At 40.7% G+C, this 23,997-nt stretch overlaps 1 protein-coding gene across 13 annotated transcripts in view; it reads left to right on the forward strand.

Annotated features, from left to right (window-relative positions):
- Positions 1–23,997, forward strand: part of rap1gapb (RAP1 GTPase activating protein b) — a 101,262-nt gene that overhangs the window by 54,736 nt on the left and 22,529 nt on the right. For 8 of the 13 annotated variants that reach the window (XM_053869414.1, XM_053869412.1, XM_053869405.1 and 5 more), the window contains 2 exons: positions 13,361–13,454; positions 22,590–22,637. In XM_053869414.1, coding sequence (XP_053725389.1) covers positions 22,599–22,637 — 39 coding nt within the window. In that variant the 5' untranslated portion in view covers positions 13,361–13,454; positions 22,590–22,598. Of the gene's footprint in view, positions 1–4,942; positions 5,730–12,526; positions 12,615–13,360; positions 13,455–17,905; positions 18,083–20,036; positions 20,073–22,589; positions 22,638–23,997 lie in introns of those variants that run through there. The other 5 variants (XM_053869409.1, XM_053869417.1, XM_053869416.1 and 2 more) reach the window with 4 other exon arrangements.

Below are 23,997 nucleotides of genomic sequence, written 5' to 3' on the forward strand. Positions count from 1 at the left end.
GTCACTTATTGTGAAGGCAATTTCTCAAAGCTCTTTATGTTGCTTCCCTTTTTATGCAATCAGGTTCAAAGACGACTGCTTTGTCTCCGCAGTCTTAATGCGATGTTTTGCTGTTGCTGTGAATCATTCATCTTCTCCAGCAGAGTCAATCCCATACATCACCAGAATGCTCTTATTAGCTCCCGACAATAGTATTTGTGTTTACAAAAGATAATCAGGGCAATGTTTTTTGTCTGTTTGTTGTTATTTACCTTCACTTGAGGCGTCTGACTGGCAGCTGATGGATTTGTCACACAGTTTAACCACACAGCAAGATGCTGACACTGAGGAACGCCACGTTGTGCTGGATTCAATCAGCTCACCATGAAACCTATCCATTATAGAGACTCACAATTTTAATTAAATTTCTCCTTATTTTGAGCCATGACGGAATAATTCAATTAGAGCCAGATCTTTTTTTTTTTTTCGCTCCACAGCTGCAGAAGCACGAGAAAGACCCGTTGACATGAGTGTTTTTATTTGAGCTGTGCAGGCCTGGTGGTGATGTTATCTTCTCCCAAGTGCATGATCGATTCCAGACCCATAAAAACCGGAGCGATAAACTACGTGGAAGACAGACAGTGGGGGGAAAGTCGATATGTCTTTGGTTGTAGCTGCCATTTCTTTACCTCACTCAGTGATAGATTTGGTCCTCAATGGTGTTGACATAGTCACAGGATTTGTAAGTGGAATGACTCCAACTCAACTCCATTGAAGTGTAACAGAGGGTTGCTTGTTTTGGATGATGCCTGAGCTGAGAGGGAAATAAAGCATCAGTGGTTCCTGTAATGAAATCTGATCGTGGCTGTCTGAAGAGAACAGACTGTTTTTATGTGATAAGCTAACATGTCCGGTGATAGCTGGGAGTGACTCCACACCATAACTGCCTTTTCACCTGAGCTGTGATACTTTTGTCTAACCCCAGTTCATCATGTAAAGCTAGACTATCATGTTGTTAAATATTTTATGAATGTTGTGCAGATCGATTCTGATGCTCAGTTTCATTGAGCCCTGTGTGAGCTGGGGGATGTATATTGACCTCCGTACCCGTCCCTCTGGTCGCCTGGCTGTTCATTTCTGTTTGTGACCAGATTTATCGCTGCAAAATCGCACCAGAGCAGAAAGGTGATTACAAGAGCCAGCAGGATCCTGCGTGATCTTGCTAACTTCCATGCTACTGTCTGATCCTGCACCCCAAATTGTTACTGTGTGTGTGTGTGAGTGGTTATTTGCTGTCTTTTTACTCTGAAGATGTCTTTTAGTTCTGTAATCTTTGTGTGCTGTTTCTAGCCTGGTCGAGCATATTGTTCAATATTTGTTCAATGCCCAAGGGTCACAAGTCATACTTACCTTGGCTTTAGACAAAGTTTGTTTTTGGAAAATGGAAAATAATTGTATTATTATTATTATTATTATTATTATTATTATTATTAATAATAATAATAATAATAATAATAATAATAATAATAATAATAATAATAATAGTCAATACAGTCTCATGTTGCATCTGTTCTTCAGAAGTTTAATAGGACGCACTTACAACATTAAAATTTGCAATAAGTGGCTCCAAGTTGACATCTAAAAAAAAATACCGTTTTGAAAATGATTAGTAGATAGTACTGCTGGAATGGAAATAAATAAAATATTGAAACAAATTGTCCTCTTTCCAATATTAAGGATGGTTATAAATGAATTGAAATTGTTGCGTCGTTGAGCATCTAAGACCGCATTACTCTGTCCTCCATATTTTCAATTTGCGTTCCATATATCAAAATTGAAGGCTCTGAAAATGTTGAAAAATGAATGAATCACATGCATTCTCATTACATTTGCATGACTTACATGCATGACTTGCCCTTCTTATTATATAACATTGTTTCTGATACATTAGATACAGTGCAGTCAACATTTTGCATTATATTTCACAGAGATTGAAAAGGAGCTCTAACAGTTCTCATAATTTCTGCCCCAATATTCCCAAACAGCAGTTACGTGTAACTACGTGCACTCCCTTTGTGTGTGATGTCCTGCTGTGTTGTGTGCTACTGACTGTTCCGTTGTGGTTCAAACTAACATGGAGGTGGTCCATTATTTGTGAAGTTTAAAAAATTGTGTTTTGCAGGATTTGTGTTTGGAATTCATAGTCGTAAACCACACGAGACACGAGACGAGAAAAAAGTTAGAGGGTGAAGTATTGGGGTTTCCATCCAAATGTTTCAACATTTTTAGAAAATGTAGTGAACCTTTTGGGTTTGTTGTAAGTTTTGTTCAGAGTCCAGGTTAAGGTTAGCCATTTGTTTTGGATGGTTAGTGTTGGGGTGAGAGACTGGGGACAGGATTATATCAATGAGAGGTCCTACCCATCGCTGTATGGCTATCCCTGCGAGGGCAAATTCTTGGAAACACACCTACTTGTGGGGACATTTTACTTTGTGGGGACATTTTTACGGGGTCATAATAAATGGGTTTTTGCGTCAGAGTCCTAGTTAAGGTTTTTGATTGTTAAAGATGAAAGACTGGGGAAGCATAACATCAATTAGAGGTCCCAACAAATATGAATACAAGTGTGTATGTGTGTAGGGCAGGGAGTTCTTAGACATATAGAAATTCACAAAGATTTATTACATCTTTTTCACTTTAACCAATTTGCATCCAGTTCTTAACTGCTTCAATTACTGGCAGAACAATGGCACAATTGGCAGCTCTGACATTTTCAAAATGTATACATCGTTTTGACCTTTTCAATTAGTTACTTCACTTGAAGCAGACGCAACAGCAGATTTTTTTTGCGGATTCCTGGGTCTGAAAACAGAGCTCAGTTTTGTGCAAAACTGAGTGTATCTGGTTCGAAAGCTGGAGGATGAGGCAAATTAAGCTGGGAGTAATAGGCTCAGGCTTTCTTGCTGTTTGGAGGACAGGGGTCTTAACTGACTTTCTATCATTCATGTCACAAGGACAGAATTCTTTCAGTGCAGAGGCTGCTGTCTCCGAGACTGTGACTGTTAAATAAAGAGCGGATGTGTCAGGAAGGACTGAAAGCAGAGTGGAGACAGAGCAAGTAATGAAATGCGAAGCCAATAGCGCTGCCTTGTGAGTTGTGGATCTCAGCATGACCAGCTTTAAATCAGTCGGAAAGGCTTTGCTGCTTTGAAACCTCCTTCACCTGTGATCCATGGGATAACTTTTTCTAGTTCAGCGACACAGCAGCCCTTAAATTGAATGCCACTAAGTGAGAATATTAGGAGGAGGCTCTATGTGGCTCTCCAGCAATGAGGGTGTGGAGGAGATGGCGGGATGTTAAAACGCTGAGCTCCCATCATGAGGCCCTGCAGTTATGTATCGATTGGCAATTTTTATGTTTTCTGCAGCAGAATGCCTTCGGTCTCCTGAGTCAGTCTGGTTCACAGGAGACACTTTGAAATGAGAGAACAAATTAAATTGTTTTGTGCAGTTAGATCAAGCATTTATGCTGGCCAAGCCAAAGCCTAGTATTTTTTCCCCTCTCTATTTTAAGTTGATTTCTTCACTGAATATTAAGTTGTTATCCAGTTTCAGTTTTTTTAAACTGAATAAATTCTAAAACACAATTTTTCCTGTTTGAAAAACAAGAAGTATCACAGGAGCTCACACCGATTGTCAACTGTTTGCTGACAGATGGAAAGTCAGGGTTCACTCTAGACATACAATGTAATTGCATGTTTCAACGTTTATAATGTGTTGATCTGGTGTGAACTGCTTGTTAACTATAAAAGCTTCCCTTAAAGTATCTGAGTGACTCATTAGGATCCGCTAAGTGTCCTGTCTTCATTGCACTTCAGGAGACCCAAACACAAGGGCTTTTATCTTTCATTAGCTAGTCATTAAGTGGAGTTGTGTCAAAGTGAAGGTCAGCCAGCCACATTCAGCTCAGAATACAATTATATACAGTCTGCGACAACATTTCTTAGACTCTAGAGTCCCATAGTGCACTGCAGTAGGACAGATGATCTTCTTTTCTCAAATGAGATGAAATATTTCTTCCCTGATTTTCGACTACAGAAAACATCAGCCGCTATTAAAACACTGGCGTTTTCATCAGTGCATTTGTGTGGTGCTTCATTCTGGACGTTCAGGTCATCAAAGAGGCAGTGGATTTTAGTAGTGAGCTAGGGTGGTTTTGTTAGGGCTTTGGGTTCGGCCATTGCTGTCAAATAAAGATAAATAATGTCAGGCTGCTTTTATTCTCTTGTAGGTAGCTGTCTCAGTTATATTCATTAATACAGTAGCCTTTTGGATCACATGGTGATCCAACTTAAGTGCTTGTTTTCCATTAGAGATTTGTGGGATTTATTTCTGTTTCTTCCTCAGAGACAGTAAACATGGATCCTTCGACCAGACACCGCTTAAGCTGAGATTGCAGTACAATAGAGCCGTTGGACCGATCATACGCGTGTGTACCACCCACTTATAGCAAATGAGCATTTGCTTGGGATTGCATGGATTTTAGGGTGATATAACTTTTAGCATTGTTTCTGTCATAAAGCAATGCTTGACAGGTAGGTTTTGGTCCCAGTGTTCGCATGTGTTAGCCCCTGTGTGCAGGACTGCTTTCTAACACTTCTCCATACTGACTGTGTCATGTCTGTTTTCACTAAAACACTGTCACAAACCTTCATTGCTGATATTCTCAAACTGACATCATTCTTGTTGCACTCAATGCATCTTCTTGTCTTTGGATGACAATCAACTATAAAGCCATTCACTATCTGCCACAGCAATGCACTAACATCCTTGCTGTGCTACTTCACTGGAAACTGCAGTAACTGCAAGTCAACCATTGCAACGTATCCGGTCCATGCAGGGCACATTGGATGCCCCGGATGGTAAGCAGATTTGGAGCTGAGCTGTAGCGCCAACTCAACCCAAGAAAAAGTGACTATGTTCGCTGGTGCGTGAAAGTGTGCTAATAATGTGAACTACTGCTCCCTCGGATCTTTGCGTGCCCGCCGCGGCAGGGTTCACTGCCAGCGCTGCTCCTGTCTATTTAATCAAGCTTCATCAAATACAGAGGGCATACTATTGTTTGAGAACAGTATTGACGCTAGTAAGCTGCTTTTTATGTAGCAACACATCAAGCATGTAATGTGCCTCTCGCGGAATGATGCCTTCAAGGTTTCACTTCACCAATGACCTGTTTTTGTTACTCTCTGGGCAGAATGAGTGATTGTCTATTTAGTGTTTCGAAGTCAGCAACGGAGACTGAACATTTCAGCAGAAATAGTCTTTTTATTGTGTTGGATCCCAAAGATAATGGGACAGGGAGGTCGGATGTTGCATCTCAAGTGAGGCAGCGTTCTGTTATTTTAGGTTTCTGTTTCGATTTTCTGCCCTCCAGCTGCTTAAGAGGGCGTCATTGTGCCCATACGCAAACTCCGATCTCAGACTGACAGTGTCTCACACGCCCCTGTAGGGAAGAAAAGTGGGGGTGTTGCTTTGGAGTATTGTCCGGGAAATATGCGAGGGAGAGGAGAGCTGGAGCTGGAAGGGCTGGGCGAATCGAGGCAGAGAGAGAGGGCTGCTCTCAGCATCATCTGGCAGTAGAGGCTGATCTCCAACAGCAGGTGTTAAAGGAGAGATAGAGAGAGGCGATACGTGGAAGAGAACCAAGTCGTAGTGAAGAAGAGAGACTGAGCTTTCGGTGAGGCAGAACGGTAAGAGATTTAATGCGTTTGAATGAGGGAGAACTGTTAAGCGACAGTTTGATTTGTGGCTTGTGTTTCCATTCATACCTCTGATTTTCTTCTCTGTGACTACTGGACTCGCCAGTCCAGCTTGTAAAGTGGCTGACTGGCACTTTCACTGTGCATTAGCTGCTGTGTTTGATTAGATTAGTTGATCTCCACTAAGTGGACTTGCAAATCTTTGCAGGCTGATGCGCACAAGTCTCCTGAGGACTGGCCATGCTCATATGTCCGTCTGTATTTGTGCATGCAGGGCAGTGTGTGTTGACCATGTCATAGAAAGATGCAGCCATGCATAATAGGGGCAATATTTTCTATGTATTCTGGGAAGCATCAATCAATATTTGACTTTATTATTTGAGTAAAAGGCGAAACCGGGTTAGTTTCCAGTGAATGAGAATCAGCAAATAGAAGACCCGGACGTTGTGTTTTGAGCTTTCAGACCAGCGAATGTCATTTGACAGCTTTGTCATCAGTTATCATGTTGAAACGCACCAGTGTCGCTGCCAAAGCTTGCAAGTTAGAAATAAGTAGTTGAGAAACTGCTTCAGATGTCGCGGTCCTTGCTGTTGTGTCTGGAAGATGATTCAGTGATTTGGAAATGTAAAGTAGGCTCGTAGCGACAGTATCTCAGTCTCTCTGATCTCTGCAGAGGAGATGACTCTTAAAGTGCCCAACAAGCGACCTGCTATGTTTCTTTTTACGCAAACCGAAAAGAAAAGTTGGAATCTAGTATATTCATTAAGAATTCAGATCGGAAAAGGTGTCGGAACTGTACCCTGTCTTGATAAAGAAGGTGGGCTGGACCTTTGCTGGGAGGGTGAAAGAGTCTTAACCAGACACCACCTGATAGCTTCATTATGATCTTGAGTTATCAAAACAATAGCGATGTTCTCAAGCAGTCCTGATCCGCCTTCTCAATTGGTAGCATCATCTGAGCGATCAACTGCAGTAGAGTCTTTGTATAACTTCATCCGAGTGTTTGTTGTCTAATGACTGTTAGTAGGTTCTTTGTTCACCTTTTTCATTTGGATCGATTGCTTGACCTCTCTTTGTTTGTAGCTTAGCCGCAGTGCTAGCTTGGTACGCTATAGTATAGCGGATCCCAGGTGGTGTTTGTGATCAATGTGGTGTTAAAATAGCTCTTTATTTGGGCTTTAACTAGGCAAGAAGGAAGAAAAACATCACATTTGATATTTCAGGCTTCTTCCAAGGGTTTTTTTTCCCCAAGATAGGGGTCTTTTCCCCGACCACCATTCTGCCCTTCGACATTACAGCATCCGTAAGGGATGCTGTTGAGGACGAGGTAGCTCGGTCATTGAGAGTCACACGTGACTACACATCAAAAACAACAGAAAACTGCAACTTCGCTGAGGATCAAAACACTAATGTAACGGGCCCCCAAGGTTGTTATAACGCAATGTGTAATTCAACAGTGAACAACATTAAGATAATGCTATTAAATCTGTCTTCCTTGGGATAACTTCATCCATCCTAATCTAGTCTAACATTTTCACAAACAGCTGATTTATTTTAGGAAATTAGGTGCCGATTATCAATATCTTATTGACTAGTTGGTCGCTCGACATCAAACTTCATGTTTTCATCTCTGAGCACTAATATCAGGGCTCTGTACTAATGGTGGTAAACAAAAAGTCTCTCTTTTTTTATACATTTGGGAAAGAGGTTCGCTTTTGTTTTTAATTTCTGGTGTTTAACCTTCCATTTTTTTACTTGCAAAAGTGCAAGTAAAAAAATACTCATTATTCCAATTGGCGGAAAAAAAAACCAAAAGTGTTGCACAATTTATGATTTGTTGACCTGCTGCTCAGTCATAAAAACGAAACCTATTGCTCGCCTGTGTTTCACATATCCAACAGAGGCTTCTCGTCAAACGCTCTATCGGAGCATAGAGTCCCCCAACACTGATATTGGTACCCCTGACACTGAGATTTCACATCTTCCACTTCTTGAGAAGTGAGACTGAAAGTCCTTAGTCAGTCGATGGAGTACCCTGTCTTTTAAGTTTGATGTTTGTTCCCCTCATTGCACACCCCTCAGCACGTTCTTCACCCCAACTTCCATCCCCAACCAAAAGAGCAGTCTGGCAGCTGAGTTGCAGTACACAAGTAGAACAAATTACAGTCAGGAGAAAATGACTTTAAAATACCAGCATCCATCTAACATGTGGGTTGTACACCCAAATTGCTCCAAGAAGATATTTGCTTTCCTCCTCTTCCCATTTAGTCACAGATGTTTCCTCTATCTTGCTACTACAGAAGTCACAACCGGGTCAGGATAAATCTGCTTACAAATACAGGACGCCCCAAGGTCTCCTTTTCCAGACAGGCATGTCTACTTAAGCCAATTTGTCTTTTATGGACAGTGTTGCACAGCCATTTGCTGAGAAAGTGACTCGACCGTGGAAGAACTTATTCTGATGATGTCCGACTCTCCATGCTGTGCCCCCGGCTGTATTTTGTTTTCCAAAGTAATGATTGCGTTGTCTGAGTGGACTCGAGCATTAGCTACCCAGAAGTCGATGATGATTGTAACTGATGATTGTCCTCAGTTATTAAACATTTATTCTTAGAAAAAATATAGTGAACTTCACTGGATGTGAAGAACAAACTGCCACAATTGTAACAGTTGATCGTTGTGAATGCATTGTGTCGCGGGTTAAAGAATAATGCATGATGAGTCATGAGGATGATTCAAGCTTGCCAAGTTGCACCAGACAAATCTGGACGAGATTACATTGACATTACTGACTACCATTTACCTTGCAATTGTGGTGTCATGTATTAAAAATCATTATCATATCTTTCTGTCTACATGCTGAAAGACGACTAACAAAAGCTGTCCCCAAATGGGGCCACCAAAGGAACATATAATACTGGTAATGTCCAGCGTTGTACTGCTGCTGGCATTCTATTCTGTGTACTACCTTTTATTAAAGTAAAAAATGTGGAAAACAGGAAGGTAAATAAATATGAATATATACAGTATATTTTTATATATATATTCTAGCTCATATCACACACACACACACACACACACACACACACACACATATATATATATAAATATATATATATATATATATATATATATATATATATATATATATATATATATATATATATATATATATATATATATATATATATATATATATATATATATATATATATATATATATAGATATTCTTAGCCTCTTCATTTAATAAATCCACTTTGCAGGTGGTAAACTGCTGGATTCATGATTGGACTACAAATGCCTGGATTTCCATTTCAGCTCATGACCCAGTTGTTCACGGTCAGCCGCTGGCATCACAATCTAAAGATTTTGTTTAAGAACGTGATGAGCATTGAATGGCAAGAACAAATATGGCCGTCTTCATGTCTCAGATGTCTCAGAAGTCGCAATCTCACTAAGGTGTAGTATTTGTGGCAACATCTCTCGTAGCAGATTTGGAGGAATAGTTTTGTTTTTGTGGAGGATTTGTTTGCTGTTCAAATGAAATCTCTTCACTCATTCTGGGGATAAGTGATGTTGCTAGGTGACGCGCATTTGCAGCTGTAACCAGGATTGTGCAGAAAAACAGCTGGCTTGTTCTCAACGAAAGATGAAGGCCATTTTCGTGGCCCGTGTTGATTATTTGAGGAATTCAACCAGCTGTCAACCTGGCAATTAAAATGCACCCACAAGTAACTCTTTTTTTAAATGAAGAAATCTAATAAATGAATGTATGATTTGTTCTGTATTTCCACACTTCACATCTCATAAGGTGGCGCGTTTAAGGATTATGCTTCAGTGCTGTGCTCCACTTGTTCATCTGCGTCTCTAAGTCCATTGGTCTCGGACGGTTGTGAACAACAAAGATGACACTGAAAATGTCGATCTGACAGCATCAAACGAGCCGCACGGTTTGTTTACTGTTGTGTTTGTGTCACGTAGCCTGTAAATACCATAATGTTGCTAACAGCGTGTGCTAACAGTGGCACTGTTTCTCTGCTCTGCCAACACTCATTCAAACTTGCATGTTCGTTGACTCGAGTGCCTTGAACAGGGGCGGAGTCAATGACTGACAGGTCTCACAGCTTAACAGCGCAAGGTAGCATTGTTGATGTGAAAACTCAGGCAGATGTTTGAACCTGCCCTACTCCGATTGTGTAAACATAAACAGTTTTTTTTTTTAAAGGTAATTTACATTGAACCTGATGATGTCATATTTTATTTGTTTGTACACAGACTCATACATATATTTTTGTACTGCTGACCCATTTTAACATCCACTTCAGTTTTGATCTTTAGATTTGTATATTATTGTTATGTATTACTGTTAATACTGCTGCCCCGTCCATCTCTGATCCTTCACAGCCATCATTCTCTGACATGCATGAGTGGCCACTACCACAGCGAGTGGTTCAAATAAAAATAATGATAATGTCAAATAATCAATAATAAAATTTCTGTTTCAGTGCGGATAGTGTACATTCGGTACATTCTGATTCATGCTGTTATGTCTCAAAGATGGCACTGGAGTTTGACCTACTCAAGAGAACCTTATCAGAATCACAATGAAATTGGTGGTCGTAAATAGAAATGACATTTTATTGAATTGTTTGTGTACACAAGATGAAAACAGTGTTTCTTCTTTGTGATTATGTATTGGTTGGATTGATGTCGGTGACCTTTGAAAAATCAGCCACAACATGAGTCGTGCAGTTATTCTGCAATATTTGATGGATTATTTCATAGTTGTGACTGATGATCAGCAATTGGAAAATTAGTTGTGAACTGAAAAATTGATTTCCCACAATGGTCAGAAGGTCTCAATCCAGTTTTAGTTTTAGTTGAATCCTTTGGCCTCCTGATGCCTCTGAAGTATATTTGTGCAATCTATGTCAAATGAAAATGTAAGAAGCCGATTCAGCAGTTGCTGTGGGTGAGTCTTGATTTATAAGGTATCCGGATTCATCTTCAGATCAATGACACATATCTGATGAGGAGAAGATTTGCAGCATCTGACCACTGCAGGATACAGTATGAAGTCAAGGTAATATAGTTTACCCACATGGAGGGTGGTGGGTTACCTATGTGTCCTAGTTGGTTTCAGTCACTTCCCTCCACGCCGCGAGTCGACGTACACAGCCAATCTAATCTCTAATAGTCATTCTCAGCATTTTCCCCTGCTGATACATCCAGCGTGACCATCAATGTGCTGACTCCACACCCCAGTGATCAGACTTGGGCAATAACCCAGTTATATTGGAATGCTGAAGATGGTTCTTCTGTTTGAGAAATGTTCTTTTTAAAGTGTCATTTGATGGTATGTAGAAGTGTTCTTACTGCAGAAGGTTTAGTTTGTGTGTCCATAAACAGCTAGTCAACTGCGGTGTTCTTCCCTCTCCGTATTTTGAGTGTTTGGCTGCACATATTTGGAGTTGCACCATGATCAGCCGACGTGACCTCTATTTCTTCTTCATCTATGGATTTTAAGCTACAGAAAAGAGACGGCTTGACAAATGTCTCTGGGTGGTATTCCTGCTGCGCGCAGCAGTGGCAACATGTCTGACCTGCGGGCAGAGAGAAGTACAATAAAACCTTCAACACAACGACCTGAGTGGGTGGCACAATAGCAGAGGCTTGAGACAGATGACTTCCACAGAGTGAAACAGGCTAGCACATGTGCATACAGTGGCCTTGTGCTTTAAATAATTAAAATATTAGCAAGGGATGAGGGATCATGCTTTTTTAGTCATCATTTCATTGCCAATGTTCCTGTGTTAATTACAAACTATCCACAAGACACATTTTAAAGGTTCAAGCCAAGCACTTGTCGAAAAAATGCTACAATATGGGAGTCGGGGAAGCTACACTTTCAGAGCAACTAGGTCGCAGCTTCAGCACAATTTTTGCGCATTTTAGTCAACATCTATTATATCAAGCACCAATGTTGAAAAATATGAACTCCAGTAACACTTGTGGCGTGTTAGCCAATCCGAACGCACATTTTCTTAAATGGGAAATTTGTCAACGAGATGGAAATGTGAATCTGATGGCACTGCTGATGAAAAACCTGATGCATCCTATTCTGTTTTGCTACTATTCTGCCTCCTCAGTCAGCCATCGTGAGTCCCGACTGACTGTAGCACCGCACTCAGCAGATTGACCTCAGTCAACGTTTGTTATGGGGCAAAGGTGCTGTGTTCTCTGAAAACCATCAACCCCATGGGTGTGTGTCACTAAATGAGGTTTGATGTGAACTTACCTTCAGAGAATGTACACAGAATTTAAAGATTAGTTATTTTATTACTCATTGTAGAAAGTACACCTAGAAAATCCTGTGAACAAGAATTCTGTGTTTCTGCTCCACTGTGAAGTCCAAGCAAACAAAGAGACCCTGGAACTAAAGCTTCAAGCAGGGAGTTACTGGCAACCCAGTTTAGTCATTTCTCTGCATTCAGCAGTGAGATCAAAGGCTATAGCCGAACAGCGATCCTGCTCTTTTAGAAATAGATTTCCCATCCTCAACTCCAGGTCAGCAGGCTATAGTAATCGAAGTGCAGCTCTGTTAGCTCAGGCTTCTGCCTCAGTGTAAATGGAAGTGTTTTCCTGCTGGAAGATACTGACAGTCTTTAAACCGTATTCATGTCAGCCAACAAAACGAGAACGTATTTCAGTCGATGTTTCCCTCCTTGAGCATTCTCACCCTTTAAAATCTGATTATCCTATTGGTCTCTTTCGTTTGCTCATTCAGATCTGCCCTCTGCCACGTTCTCGTGAACAGGATGTGTGCACAGACGGGCTGCCGGTTCTCCCCGCTGACTGGTGTTGTGTGAGACAAGGTGTGAAGCAATTTTCTCTGACCAGAACCCTTCATGGTTATTAGTGCAGAGGAGACAAAGTGGGAGCCACCGGGGGTGATTTTAGGGAAAGAATATTGACTCCTTCACTTTCAGTGTTATCTGCTTTGTTTTCACTCTTGTTTTTTTTCCATCAAATAAAATAGGAAACTTGCCATCCAACATTCTTAGATTGCCTTCTGCTTCCGATGAGATAACCTTCCCTTCATTGTTCACCTGGGGGGACTACCGATCTGTCCCTGAGCCAACCATTAGATATCATCTTCCCTGTGTTGCTTTAGTCCAGCCCATGGGCTTAGAAATGTTTATGTTGCTGGTCAAGGCATTGAAGTGATCCACTCAAACCTCTTGACCATCAGTACAGGTAGGGATGTAAATCTATTGGTAAGATCTTTGCCTTCTGGCTCAGCTCTTGGATTTCTACTGCAGTAATACTCTAACTACCTTGACTCGGATCCTAATAGGCTATTTTTCCACCGAATAAGATGAGTGAAGGAAGTCCAGGCAATGATAGGTAGTTTCCACATATTTACTTTCCCAAGGAACAAAACACTTGCTTGCCGTATCGAGTGTGACGCGAGATATTGTTGGCATTGCTTTTTCAACACCACTTGCTTCTTAGAGTCATTAAGGCTTGCTTAAATTGATTACTTAGTTTAACACACTCGATAATCACCATCTCTTCCCTTTCTCTCCACTGCTCATCCGTCTTTCCCTCTGGCTAACAGGAAGCAAGATGGAAGGATTTTTCGAATCTCTGACAGACTAGAGCGCTTACAAGACTACTGCAGTCCTCTACTTCCCCTTCCTTCAGTTTCAAAGGTAAGCGATGACTGAATCCATGGCTTCCTCTACTTTTTCATGTGCGTGTGACCCTCACAAACTAAGCCTGTTTCAAGAACAAGCAGGATATATTTTCATTTTTTTGGAGATGTTTGGTAGCTGTGTTATTGACTCATAGATCACTCAGAATGCTCACGTATTCTGATATTTGGGAATGTGAAGTCAATAACATTGATGAGTGGCAAAAAGGCCACAGGGTCGTGTCCATGCACTTAGATTTGTCAATGAAGTTACTTCCTGTTCCTAGTTATAAGATAAATGAATGCTGAATCTTTATTATGCACAACATTGACCATATGTCCTGCTGTCCAACTTGTATTTCAACAGTGCACATTGTAAAATTGAATGAAATAAAACACCATGTTTTGTTGTCAAACGTTACACCACTGATGAATGATTGGGATGCGCCATTGCTGATACAAGTACTGGCTATTGGTCCAATACCCGGCTTGAGTACTCGTATTCAGAGAATGGCCACTATTACCCTGAAACCATCACTTTATGGCTGCGCACAGTTTTTGAATGTCAGTTATTGACAATTTTGTAAAATTTGTTTGTACTGCAGTGAAACTTCACCGTCACCCATGTGCAAGAAAAACACACTGAGGAATGTTGTTCAAATTATGATAAATATTAAAAAAAAAAAAAAAAGTTACTCCATGCATAATGATGTAAGTGCTCAGTATCGGTGAGTATTCAAATGCAAGTACTCATACACTGCTGGTTGTGGAAAAAACTGGAATCTATGTATTCCTAATGAATGATGTACAGCTTTGTTAAGAACTTATTTCTGTCCATACTTCAGGCAAACAAAATAAACAAAACCATATTCTTGAATTCAACAAACAGTTAAAAGGACAGGAGATTTTCATTAAAATTGAGTCGGGTAATCTTTCTCAATGCTTATTCCTCCTCTGCCTTCCTTTACTTTGTTTCATGTATCATGTTCAGTTGTTGCCCCTCGCCCACAGCAAGCACTTGGCAGGCGGTTTTGGGGGCTTGAAAAAGCGACACTGCCCTCGTCACTGACCTTTCAGACAAATATAGATCAGCAGCAGTTGTTCCTCTCGCACATACCAGAGAAGGCGCTTGTTATTATTTCGGTCTGATTGAAAATTCAATTTGCACAGGGATTAATAGCTAATTTTGGATGCCAGCATTGCAGGGATGCATTTGTTTTCCAAAAGTGTTTGCTCCATTCCCTCACACTGGATAAGTGGGTTTTGATGTATGAAGTAATTTTGATGCCAAGTATAGGAAGAAATTGTCATCATAAGAGCCATAAATTATAATGAGGTTTGTATAGTTGAGTTGTAAATTGTTTTAGTGTTGAAGATAACAACTAGTTCCTTTTCACATCCGTCAGTGTTCCTCCCATACGGACCAGACATCTGCTCCGATCCCACGATGGTGTTTGTCACATTTGTTTGATCTCTAGTGCTTCCATGCCTTTCCTTGAAAAGTGCACTCTGCAGTCCATAAACTCCTAATAAACCATTTTGCACAGTGGCAAAAGTGATGATATTAGAAAAACGTGTTTTATCATTGTGTTGTACAGCACTGTACATAAACCAGACAGCAAGTCCATGTGTGTTGGATGTAGAACACAAGCTACAACAAGTTCCTCCTCAAGAATCATGGTGCCATTGTACAGACAGAGCACCCACTTGTTTTGATGTTCGATTTACTCATTCTTCCAGTTGAGCTGAAATCTAGGGTTCTGTGATGTATCAATTCACACGATTGATGTTACATAATGTTATATACCACATCTCTTTGTTTCATGCACAAAGAAAATCTGAGCATACTTGTCTAACTCATTGGTGATCAAGCGACAATGGCTGTCATTTGTAAGCTTAACTTTGCTTCCCACGCTCTTCTTCCTCTCTTAAAATAGGATACTCAAATTATGTAAATCTCATCAGATCAAAGTAGCAGTAGAAATGTGCATTTCTCAGCAGTGTTATTGTAGACATGAGCCAGCTACTGGTTGCTTTTTCAGCCACCATTGATTTGTGTTCGCTTTTGTGTTCGCTTCTGCTGCGGCAGCCGTGCCCAGGAGACACCGCGGAGCAAACTGCATCTAATCTGAAAGAATCATCAAGCAGACGTACCGTCTGCTGCGGTATGATTACTGCAAAGTATATGTTTTATTCCACTTTCTCGAGCATTGATCGACACGTTCTCTCATCTTTATGGATAACACTGTCGTCAAACTTAATTGGATTTCCTCGGATCGACAAATCATATACACAGTTTTGACTTTCAGTTAGTTTCAGATGATCAAATAAAAAGCCCTGCTCCGAGCCAACAGGATCTGATATACTGTATGGCTGCAGTTTTAATGATAACAAAACTTTGTAGGTTTTATGTGGACACGATCTGAGTTGTCTGTGTTGTTGCTCATAATCTTGGGGCTGTTAACAAACACAAAAACAAACTTCCAATGTGGCCCAGCACCATGATAAGGGCTCCTGAACTTGTGGCTGCTTTGTCCAAATGCTGATAGATTTTATTAAATATATATATATATATATATATATATATATTTTTTTTTTTTCCTGGTGTTCTATGTAACAAGCTCATGATGTCAATTCTACCGCATACCTATACTGCAGGACAGTGGGAACAACTTTGGTTGTCATCAGCTGTTAATCTCAAACTCAAAGAAAAGGAAAGTGATCTGCTTATAGACTTGCACCTCTTTTGCAATTAGCCAGCTGCCCTCTGGCCATGTTGGGGAGGGAGGGAGGGCTGTGTCCGTGTGAACTCTGTAGCCCTCCCTCAGGTGGCTGATCAGGGGCTTTATTGTGGCCTGACAAACCAACCCCATGGGTTTCCTTTACTGCTGCGTCCATTCTTCACCCGGAGCTTTGAGTTTGAGTTTTCAATTCTACTATTTCACCTTCGGGGAAGCAGCTGACCCTCAACATGCAGGTAATGCAAAGGACACTGACTAGGTGTGGGTCTTGGAAACAAATGATTTATAATTAGTCCTGGGAATCTTTTAGAGACAGCTGACTTCAGGAAGTAAAATACTCTCTTCAGAGTTTATCTATCTCGCATTAAAAAAACACGTCGGTCTAAACATCAATAACAGATTAAATCCTTCCCACAATGCAAAGTATAACATTCCTTTCTATCAGGGACATAGTTTGTTTTCAGCTTCCTCATGAGCCTTTGAAAGAAAATATAAATGTTGTCTGGCATGACTGAACTAAACAGATTGTTTTGTATGAACGCTACAGTTGTGAAGCTTTACTTCAAAGCTGATTTCCATTTCTTCATCGTGATTTTGCCGAGAGAATGATCGGGAGCATATGTATGGCAGGAATTTGTCTTGGCAAGTCTGTCATTGTTTTTAAAGAAGTAGGCCAGTGTTTGTTGATATCAAATGATGGAGAGTGGGATGAAGAGAAGGCTTTGCTTTTACGACACAACAGGGTTCCTTTCATCCCACTGTGTTGCTCTCGCCTTTTTATCGCTCTGTTTCTTCTCTGTCTCCCACTATCACTTGTGCTTTTATGTCATACCCGTGCTTAACTATGCACGGTTGACTTTAGAGGTGCTGAGGTCGGCTAAGTCCCTCTGCCAGGCGATGGCACCTACATTTGCAGGCTGCTTCTCTGTTCTGCATATCTCCATGGGTTGAAGCGATAACTCTCTAAGCCCACATTATTGTAATTTTCTTCCTCGAGAGTTGACACCGACGTGACCATGTCAAGTGTAGATGGCCTTGTCGCAGGCATCGTGACCTTTATGGCAGTTGTGTTGAAATGGAGGAATTAAATGACATGATTATACAGAGACCCAGGCAGATGACAAAACCATGATCATCATCACTTTGGATCCACAAACGCTCTACAGGGATGATTTACCTTCTTTGTAACTCTGAGAAGCATTAAACTATGAAATGTACTGAAGTCACTCACGCAGAAGTGGTGTGGAACTGAAATGTACAGGTGCCCTTTCAGTCGGCATGAACTTCGATCTTCCTACACTGGGATTTTTTTTTTTTTTTTTTGCCTTGGATCACTTAAGCAATGAATGTGAAACCAAATCACTGTTTCGTCATGTACTATGTTGTAACTTTGTGTAGCTTTTGAAGCACCTGGATAACAGGTGTGACCAAGCAGGTGACCTTTGAGTCAAGGTGCATGTGGTAGCCCCCTCAAATGTGTGACTTTCTAATGGCTGTGAAAAATGCACATTTGAAATACGATTGTATAAATTACTTTTGTGTCTATGTGGGTGTTTCTGTGTCTGAGAACACAGAAGCTTTGAAGAGCACACAGAGAGAAATGCCGCTCCTCCCTTTCATTAACTTCCTTTCTACAGAGCAGATGAGTGCGTCTGGGAGGCGGGGATGAAAAGAGGAAGGTGGAAAGCAATCTACTCTCCCATTGCAACACATGCTTTATCACAGCTCTCAGATGTATGGATCAGTGTGGTCTGCTGCCTCTTGTCTCGCTAGTTTACTTACCTGTTAGCATTATTGCCTCTGTGTCTTTTCTGGTGGAACGATGTCAGAAGCAAGGAGAACTGATTCAGTCTCGTATGAGCTTGTCAACGGTGAACCTTGTCTTAAGAGGCCATGTGTCAGTGACGTGAGTATACACTCAGCAAGAATCTCTTTTTGTTTGACAGTGAAAGTACATCTGCTGGTACACAGCATGTAGTATTGTTTCTAGCATTATCATGGTTGAAGTGTTTCTTATCTGCTCCATCTAAGGAACAGTGGCGTCGGCTTCTTTGACAGTCTCTGGAGAATACTTGCAGTCAGCAGACCCGGATGTCTCCGACTATCATATGGTGCTATTTAGTCCCATTTGCAGCTGTAGACAAGGCTACACCTTCGGCTTTACGAGGTCAGGGTCAGGTGTTTGTGGGCTTTTATAGATGTTTTAGTACCCACGTGAAAGCCTCCCACTTGATGTCCGTATGTTTGTGTGTGTGCTTTTGAGAAGTGCGGCGCCCAGAGTAAGTCTGAGCTGCCATGTGGAAACATCAACTTGGCACTTCAGTCCACTTGTGTTACATGGTGAGCAGAGGGCTCAACCTCCGCAACGAGCGCTCCTGTCAGGGCTGCCCGGATCATCTGCGCCATTGTCTTGAAGCTTTTTGAAGTCTGAGAAGTGTTAGCCCGCAGGTGTTTCCTCTTTCAGCCAGTCGATCCACTCCTTGATCCACCTTTGCTATTTGGACAAAACAATACTATAACAATAACAATTATAGGCTGTCAATAACAATGAAGGTGGCAAAATGAAAAAGGTGACAAAATGAAACATTATTTCTTGTTATCTTAAATGTTGTCAGAAGCAATGTGTTGCTAAGCAATGTAACGGGCAGCTGTTTATCTACTTGCCCAAACAGAACAAATGACTTCCTAATGATCATGAGGAACTTGCGATGCAAGTAAGTTGTTTCAGACAACTCATACTCAGATCACTGCTCGCTACATTCTTTTATAGTGCCTGGACTGTTTTGGTACTTACTTTTCATCAAAAGAGTGGGATTAAAAGTATTTTGGGCAGACATGGTCTTCCACTTTTAGATATGAGCGTGTACTGAAACCACCCAGTTTTGTTCATATTCTTATCAATACAAGAATGGAAAAAAAAATACATACTGTTGTTTACTGTAAGACAGGAGAAACTTCAGGTATGCAATAAGAAGAGCATGCAATGTTTCCTCATTTACCACCTTGTTTACAGTGCAATTTTAAACGATAACACTGTAAAGTTATGTATAATTATCATTTTTACTAACAGTGCAGGCAATATTAGCACAGGTACTATAAAATAGTTAATTATTTCTATGCAATTACTCAACTGCTTAATAACGTGATATGCACATATGTTTTATTCATGAAATAGAAAACAATTGCCAATATTGCCAAATTTACAATAACAAACAGGATTATCCCACGGTCTTCTATGAGCTGTGTTATTCGCAGCAATATCGTCTTTGAAGATAGATTTAATACAAAATACATGTTTGGTAGTTTCATTCCTTTCTTCAATAGTATTTTTAATGTGCATTTTAATGAGCTGCAGTGGATTCAAGAGGATGTCTTGAAAACACTTTCTTTTAAAAACAGCTTAAGCATCTTCTCTGCCTTTTCGACTGTGACTGCCTTTTTTTCAGCAGATTAGATGAGTGTCCTCCAGAGACTCGGTCCTCAGTGGTTTCTGCTAATTTGGCCATTGAGCGGGCCGGGCTGTTGGCTGTAGCAACCAGTGAAAAGCTCAGTGGAGTTGGTGCCGGCTTCCCCTCCGAGTCACACATTGTGTTTGCGCTTCGGTTTGGAGTAAGAATTCTCGTGGACCTTTAATGAGAGTTCTGTCAAGTGTGGTCAGGAATGTGATAAGAGGTGATGATGCAGTGTAATGTGGAATTGGGGAATTGCTGAGTGAATGGGATTCTGGAGGCTTGTCGCGTGTCTCCAGACTACACAGACAGCCTTTGTTTCAAGCAGGGATGAGTGAAGAGGGAATTTCATGTCAAAAATAACTGAGTGGACCATCCATTCCAACCCTTTGGATACTTTTCCTCCCTCAGAGCTCGGACCTGTTTGCTATGATCGAGAAGATGCAGGTACTGTCAGCAAACTGTTTACTCTTTCTTATCCTTCAACTCTTTTCTATGGTAAAATGTGGCCTTCCTTTTGCTTTTGTATGTCACTCACTTCCAGTATTCCAAATGACTATGACTATTAATATAAATTATTTCATTCTATTTCTATAGGTCCCAACTTTGGTCCATCTAATGAAAATGAAAGTTAATCTTCCTTTTTATGAATTTTTCCTCATATTTGGCCTTAAATCCCCCGCACTGTTTATGTGTGCCCTTGATATGTGGAAATGGAAAACAAAGCAGCTCAATTGGCATCATGAGTGTGTGACCAATATTGAAGAACTCGTAGCATGAGCATGGCATGAAGGAAATTAAAATACATTTTAAAAGGATGATCAACAATAAATGCGACATTGTGCTGGTATGTTGATCAAGAACTAATAGAGCTATCAGGTTAGTTTGCGCCGCCATTAAAGGAGGCCATGTCGTCAGGCTCTGAAGGAGGATGGTTTTTTTGCAGGTAGTAAAAGAACAGTAGCATCTGTATTTGCTGTTGTTAAGTGGCGACAAATATTCCTCCAATATGTACCCAAACATAAACCCATGTTAATGATCAATTCTGAGTTGGATCTATTATTTCCTGTCTGACCATAACTGATCTGTGATTTTTAAATTTTACAGTGATTCAAGTTACAACATTTGCAATTTAATAAGATTATAACTGATATTAATGGCCTCTTGTTGCCTCCTGCACTCAGTTGATTAGTGTGGCCAATTCATGAGGGAAAATTGAAATAAATGAGTATTAAAATGTGACTAAATATCACAGCTGTTCATATTAATTCAATACTTTATGTGGATCCACCACAGATAGTTAAGTTAGCTTTAGCTTCTGTAACAATCCAGGTAGTCTGCCCTCAAGCCACGGACCACATTTGAATCCTGCTGCAGGAATCTTGTGTGGAAAAACTCAGGCCTTCAAGGACATGTTTGCTCCATTCAGAAATTTTCCAAATATGTGTGATGCAACGTCACGAAACATCGCTCTGCAGGTCATTGAAAATCTTCACCACAACTTATACGTCTGTGCAGAGGCTGAACTCATGGGATAACTTAGTCTTTGAAGAATTTGCTACCATTTGTGTTGTGTAACTATACAAACTAATAAGTCGTCATAGTAGTGTGAGTAGTATAAGTAGTCCCGTCAATGCAGATTAAAATGAGTTGTTTCTCGCTCTTTTTTTTAACTAGCTTTAACATCAAACTGTGTTCATCTCCTCAGACAATCGTGAGCTGCGTCTGTCATTTTAAGGTTTTTCAAACTCACTCAGCTCGACATCCTCAACCAGAAAATATGCCGTAGAATACGGGGGAGGCTACAGAGTGTGATTTACTCTGGCAGAAATCAAGTGACACAGAAGTTAAAGAAAAATGGAGGCAGGAAGGAATTGTGATATGGCTTTATAAACTCGATAACAAGAAATGAATCAGCTTCATCAGGCATCAGATGATTACAAGAAACATGAAGTTTAAATCATTTGATGGTCCGCTCAAGGAAAAATCTGCTCTCTATCTTTGCAGAGCTTTGTTTGTGAGCAAGACAGGTCCTTTCTTTTTGCAATTCAATGACTGTTTGTGTGTGTGATGTGATCACGAGCCTTGACCAGTTTATGGATACACACAATGAGCTCTCTCACCCACTGGCTGCACTGCCTCTCAGAGAAGAGATGCTTAGCCACCCTAGTTGAACCTAACCAGGAATCCACCAGGTCACCTGAGCCTATACAACTGGCAGGAGGTTTCATACATGTGCCTTTCAAATATCTGGACTTCACCGCTGAAGACTTGGTTCCCAAAGGTGCAGGGTCCAGAGGAATATCTGGAGACCAAACCAGTGTTTGCAGATGAGCCATTCGGGGGTGATGTATAAATGGAAGATGTTGGTTTGAAAGCTGTTATGCAGCAAGGTCGTAAAGCAGTTTAAAATCTGCAGAAATGAGCTGGCATCTCTCCAGTCCTCAGTTATGTTCTGTGTACGCACACAAGCCATCAAACGCCATCCACACTGACATTTATAGAAACAACCGAAAGGCTGCAGGAATTGTCAAAAAGCTTCTTCCACCTCGATATGATTCTCTTTGCGTCTAAGCCGCGTCATGTTCGATTTCCTTCAAATCCTGAAAGAGCCTTTTGTTCACGAACAGGCCACTGATCAGAAACGCTCTGTTGCTCTTTTTTCTTTTAGAAGTATCGAGTCAGCAAGATTCAGCATAGGAAGCCCGCTCTGGCACATTGCGTCTCTTCAACTTCCATGATCCGACAGCTGTATTCTCTGTATTGTCATGACTGTTCCCATGATATCACTAATCGCCTGCTTCCTCTTTCTCTCTTATTGTGTAAACAGGAATGTTTGTGTGACAGGGTTCTGTCAGCACAATAAATCACTTTGGATGTATTTCTGCGTTCACTTCCCCACTGTTTTATTGTTATTTCGCTTCATCCAGTGGCGTCACTGATATGTGCTGTGTCTGTCAACAGAGTTGCAGAATGGATGAGCAGAGATGTCCCCTCCCTCCGCCCCTCAAAGTGAGTCACAAATCCTTCCATCTCATCAAAGACTACAGCACAGTAATGACTGAGTTATAAACCCTGACTTATCAGCTGTCAGGCAGGCTTAGGAGTGCTCACCAACTGACTAAGGAACTCACTGGGGACTGTAAAATCCCCCCCGGGCCCATTACCTAGACAGGATTATGCACCGATCGCAGAGAGATATATATTCCACATGAAGTGTGAGGTCAAATCAGGAAATGCCTGTAGTAGATTAAAAGAAGGAGATAAAATATAAATGAGGATTGAAAACCAGCAGACGGACTGTAGCTTCCTTCATTCCATGGCTTTTAAGGTGGAAGGTAGATATACAAATCCTGTTTGTCCTACTTTGTACTAACAGACATCTGCATTCCCTCAGTCCCTCAGTAGAAATAGATGTTCACCTAATGTGAGAGCCAACGTGAGGTTTGGATGACCCAGCGGCACTCCGAGCTTCCCAACGCCGCCTCACATTAACCTTGTGATGACTGAGAATGGTTCGGTAACAACAGTAGCTCTACTTGTTTGATGGGGGTTTGTAAAGTCCAGTCACTTTGTGTAATTCACCTACCATCAACCAGAATTGATAAGTGAGATCTATCACACCAGGGTTCCAAGGTGCTTGACAACAAAAACATGTTGATATCATGAACTACTTATTCGTATATTAGTCTTCAACCTTTGCCCTTTGACAGGATAGAAAGTGGAGATTATAAATGTCAGGTGCAAATCCATATAAACAAATGCAGTTAAAAAGGAGTTTGATGTTATGTGAAGAAAACCATTTGTAGTGAGTGGTGATGGAGGACAGTTTATGTTAGAGGTGTCAAACTCAATCAAGCATGGGGCAGCCATTTCTAACATTGACTCAATTCAGAATCAGAAAAACTTTATTAATCCCAAGGGAAATTGTGTAAAGTTGTGGTCCGAACAAAAATGTTATTTATTAAACAGTTTGTAAATGACATTCTTCTTCTCAGACATTCCTCCTCTATCCCACGTTTCTTCAAATTTCCTTTCACCTGCATCCATTTATAGAAATTTTCCAGATTGATTCTTGACATTTACCATCTCCGCTTGTCATGATGTCCCCATGTTTTGTGGTTGATCTAGTATTTAGAGCCTTTGAGTGCCACACAAAGTAATCAGTGAGGCAGATTTGGCTTTTTTTTTTCATAAATAAACTCTAAAGAAGATAAGTAAAGTGTAAATGAAAGTATTGCCATAAAATGTTAATTTAAAAAATTAATTAATTTTATAAACTGCTCCAACAGCGAAAGTGTTTAGCTGTTGGAGCAGAACATCTTAGCATTTTTACATTGCATACTACCACCTATAATAAACTATTATTTGG

This window comes from Synchiropus splendidus, chromosome 6, assembly GCF_027744825.2.
Source record: "Synchiropus splendidus isolate RoL2022-P1 chromosome 6, RoL_Sspl_1.0, whole genome shotgun sequence".
Taxonomy (NCBI): domain Eukaryota; kingdom Metazoa; phylum Chordata; class Actinopteri; order Syngnathiformes; family Callionymidae; genus Synchiropus; species Synchiropus splendidus.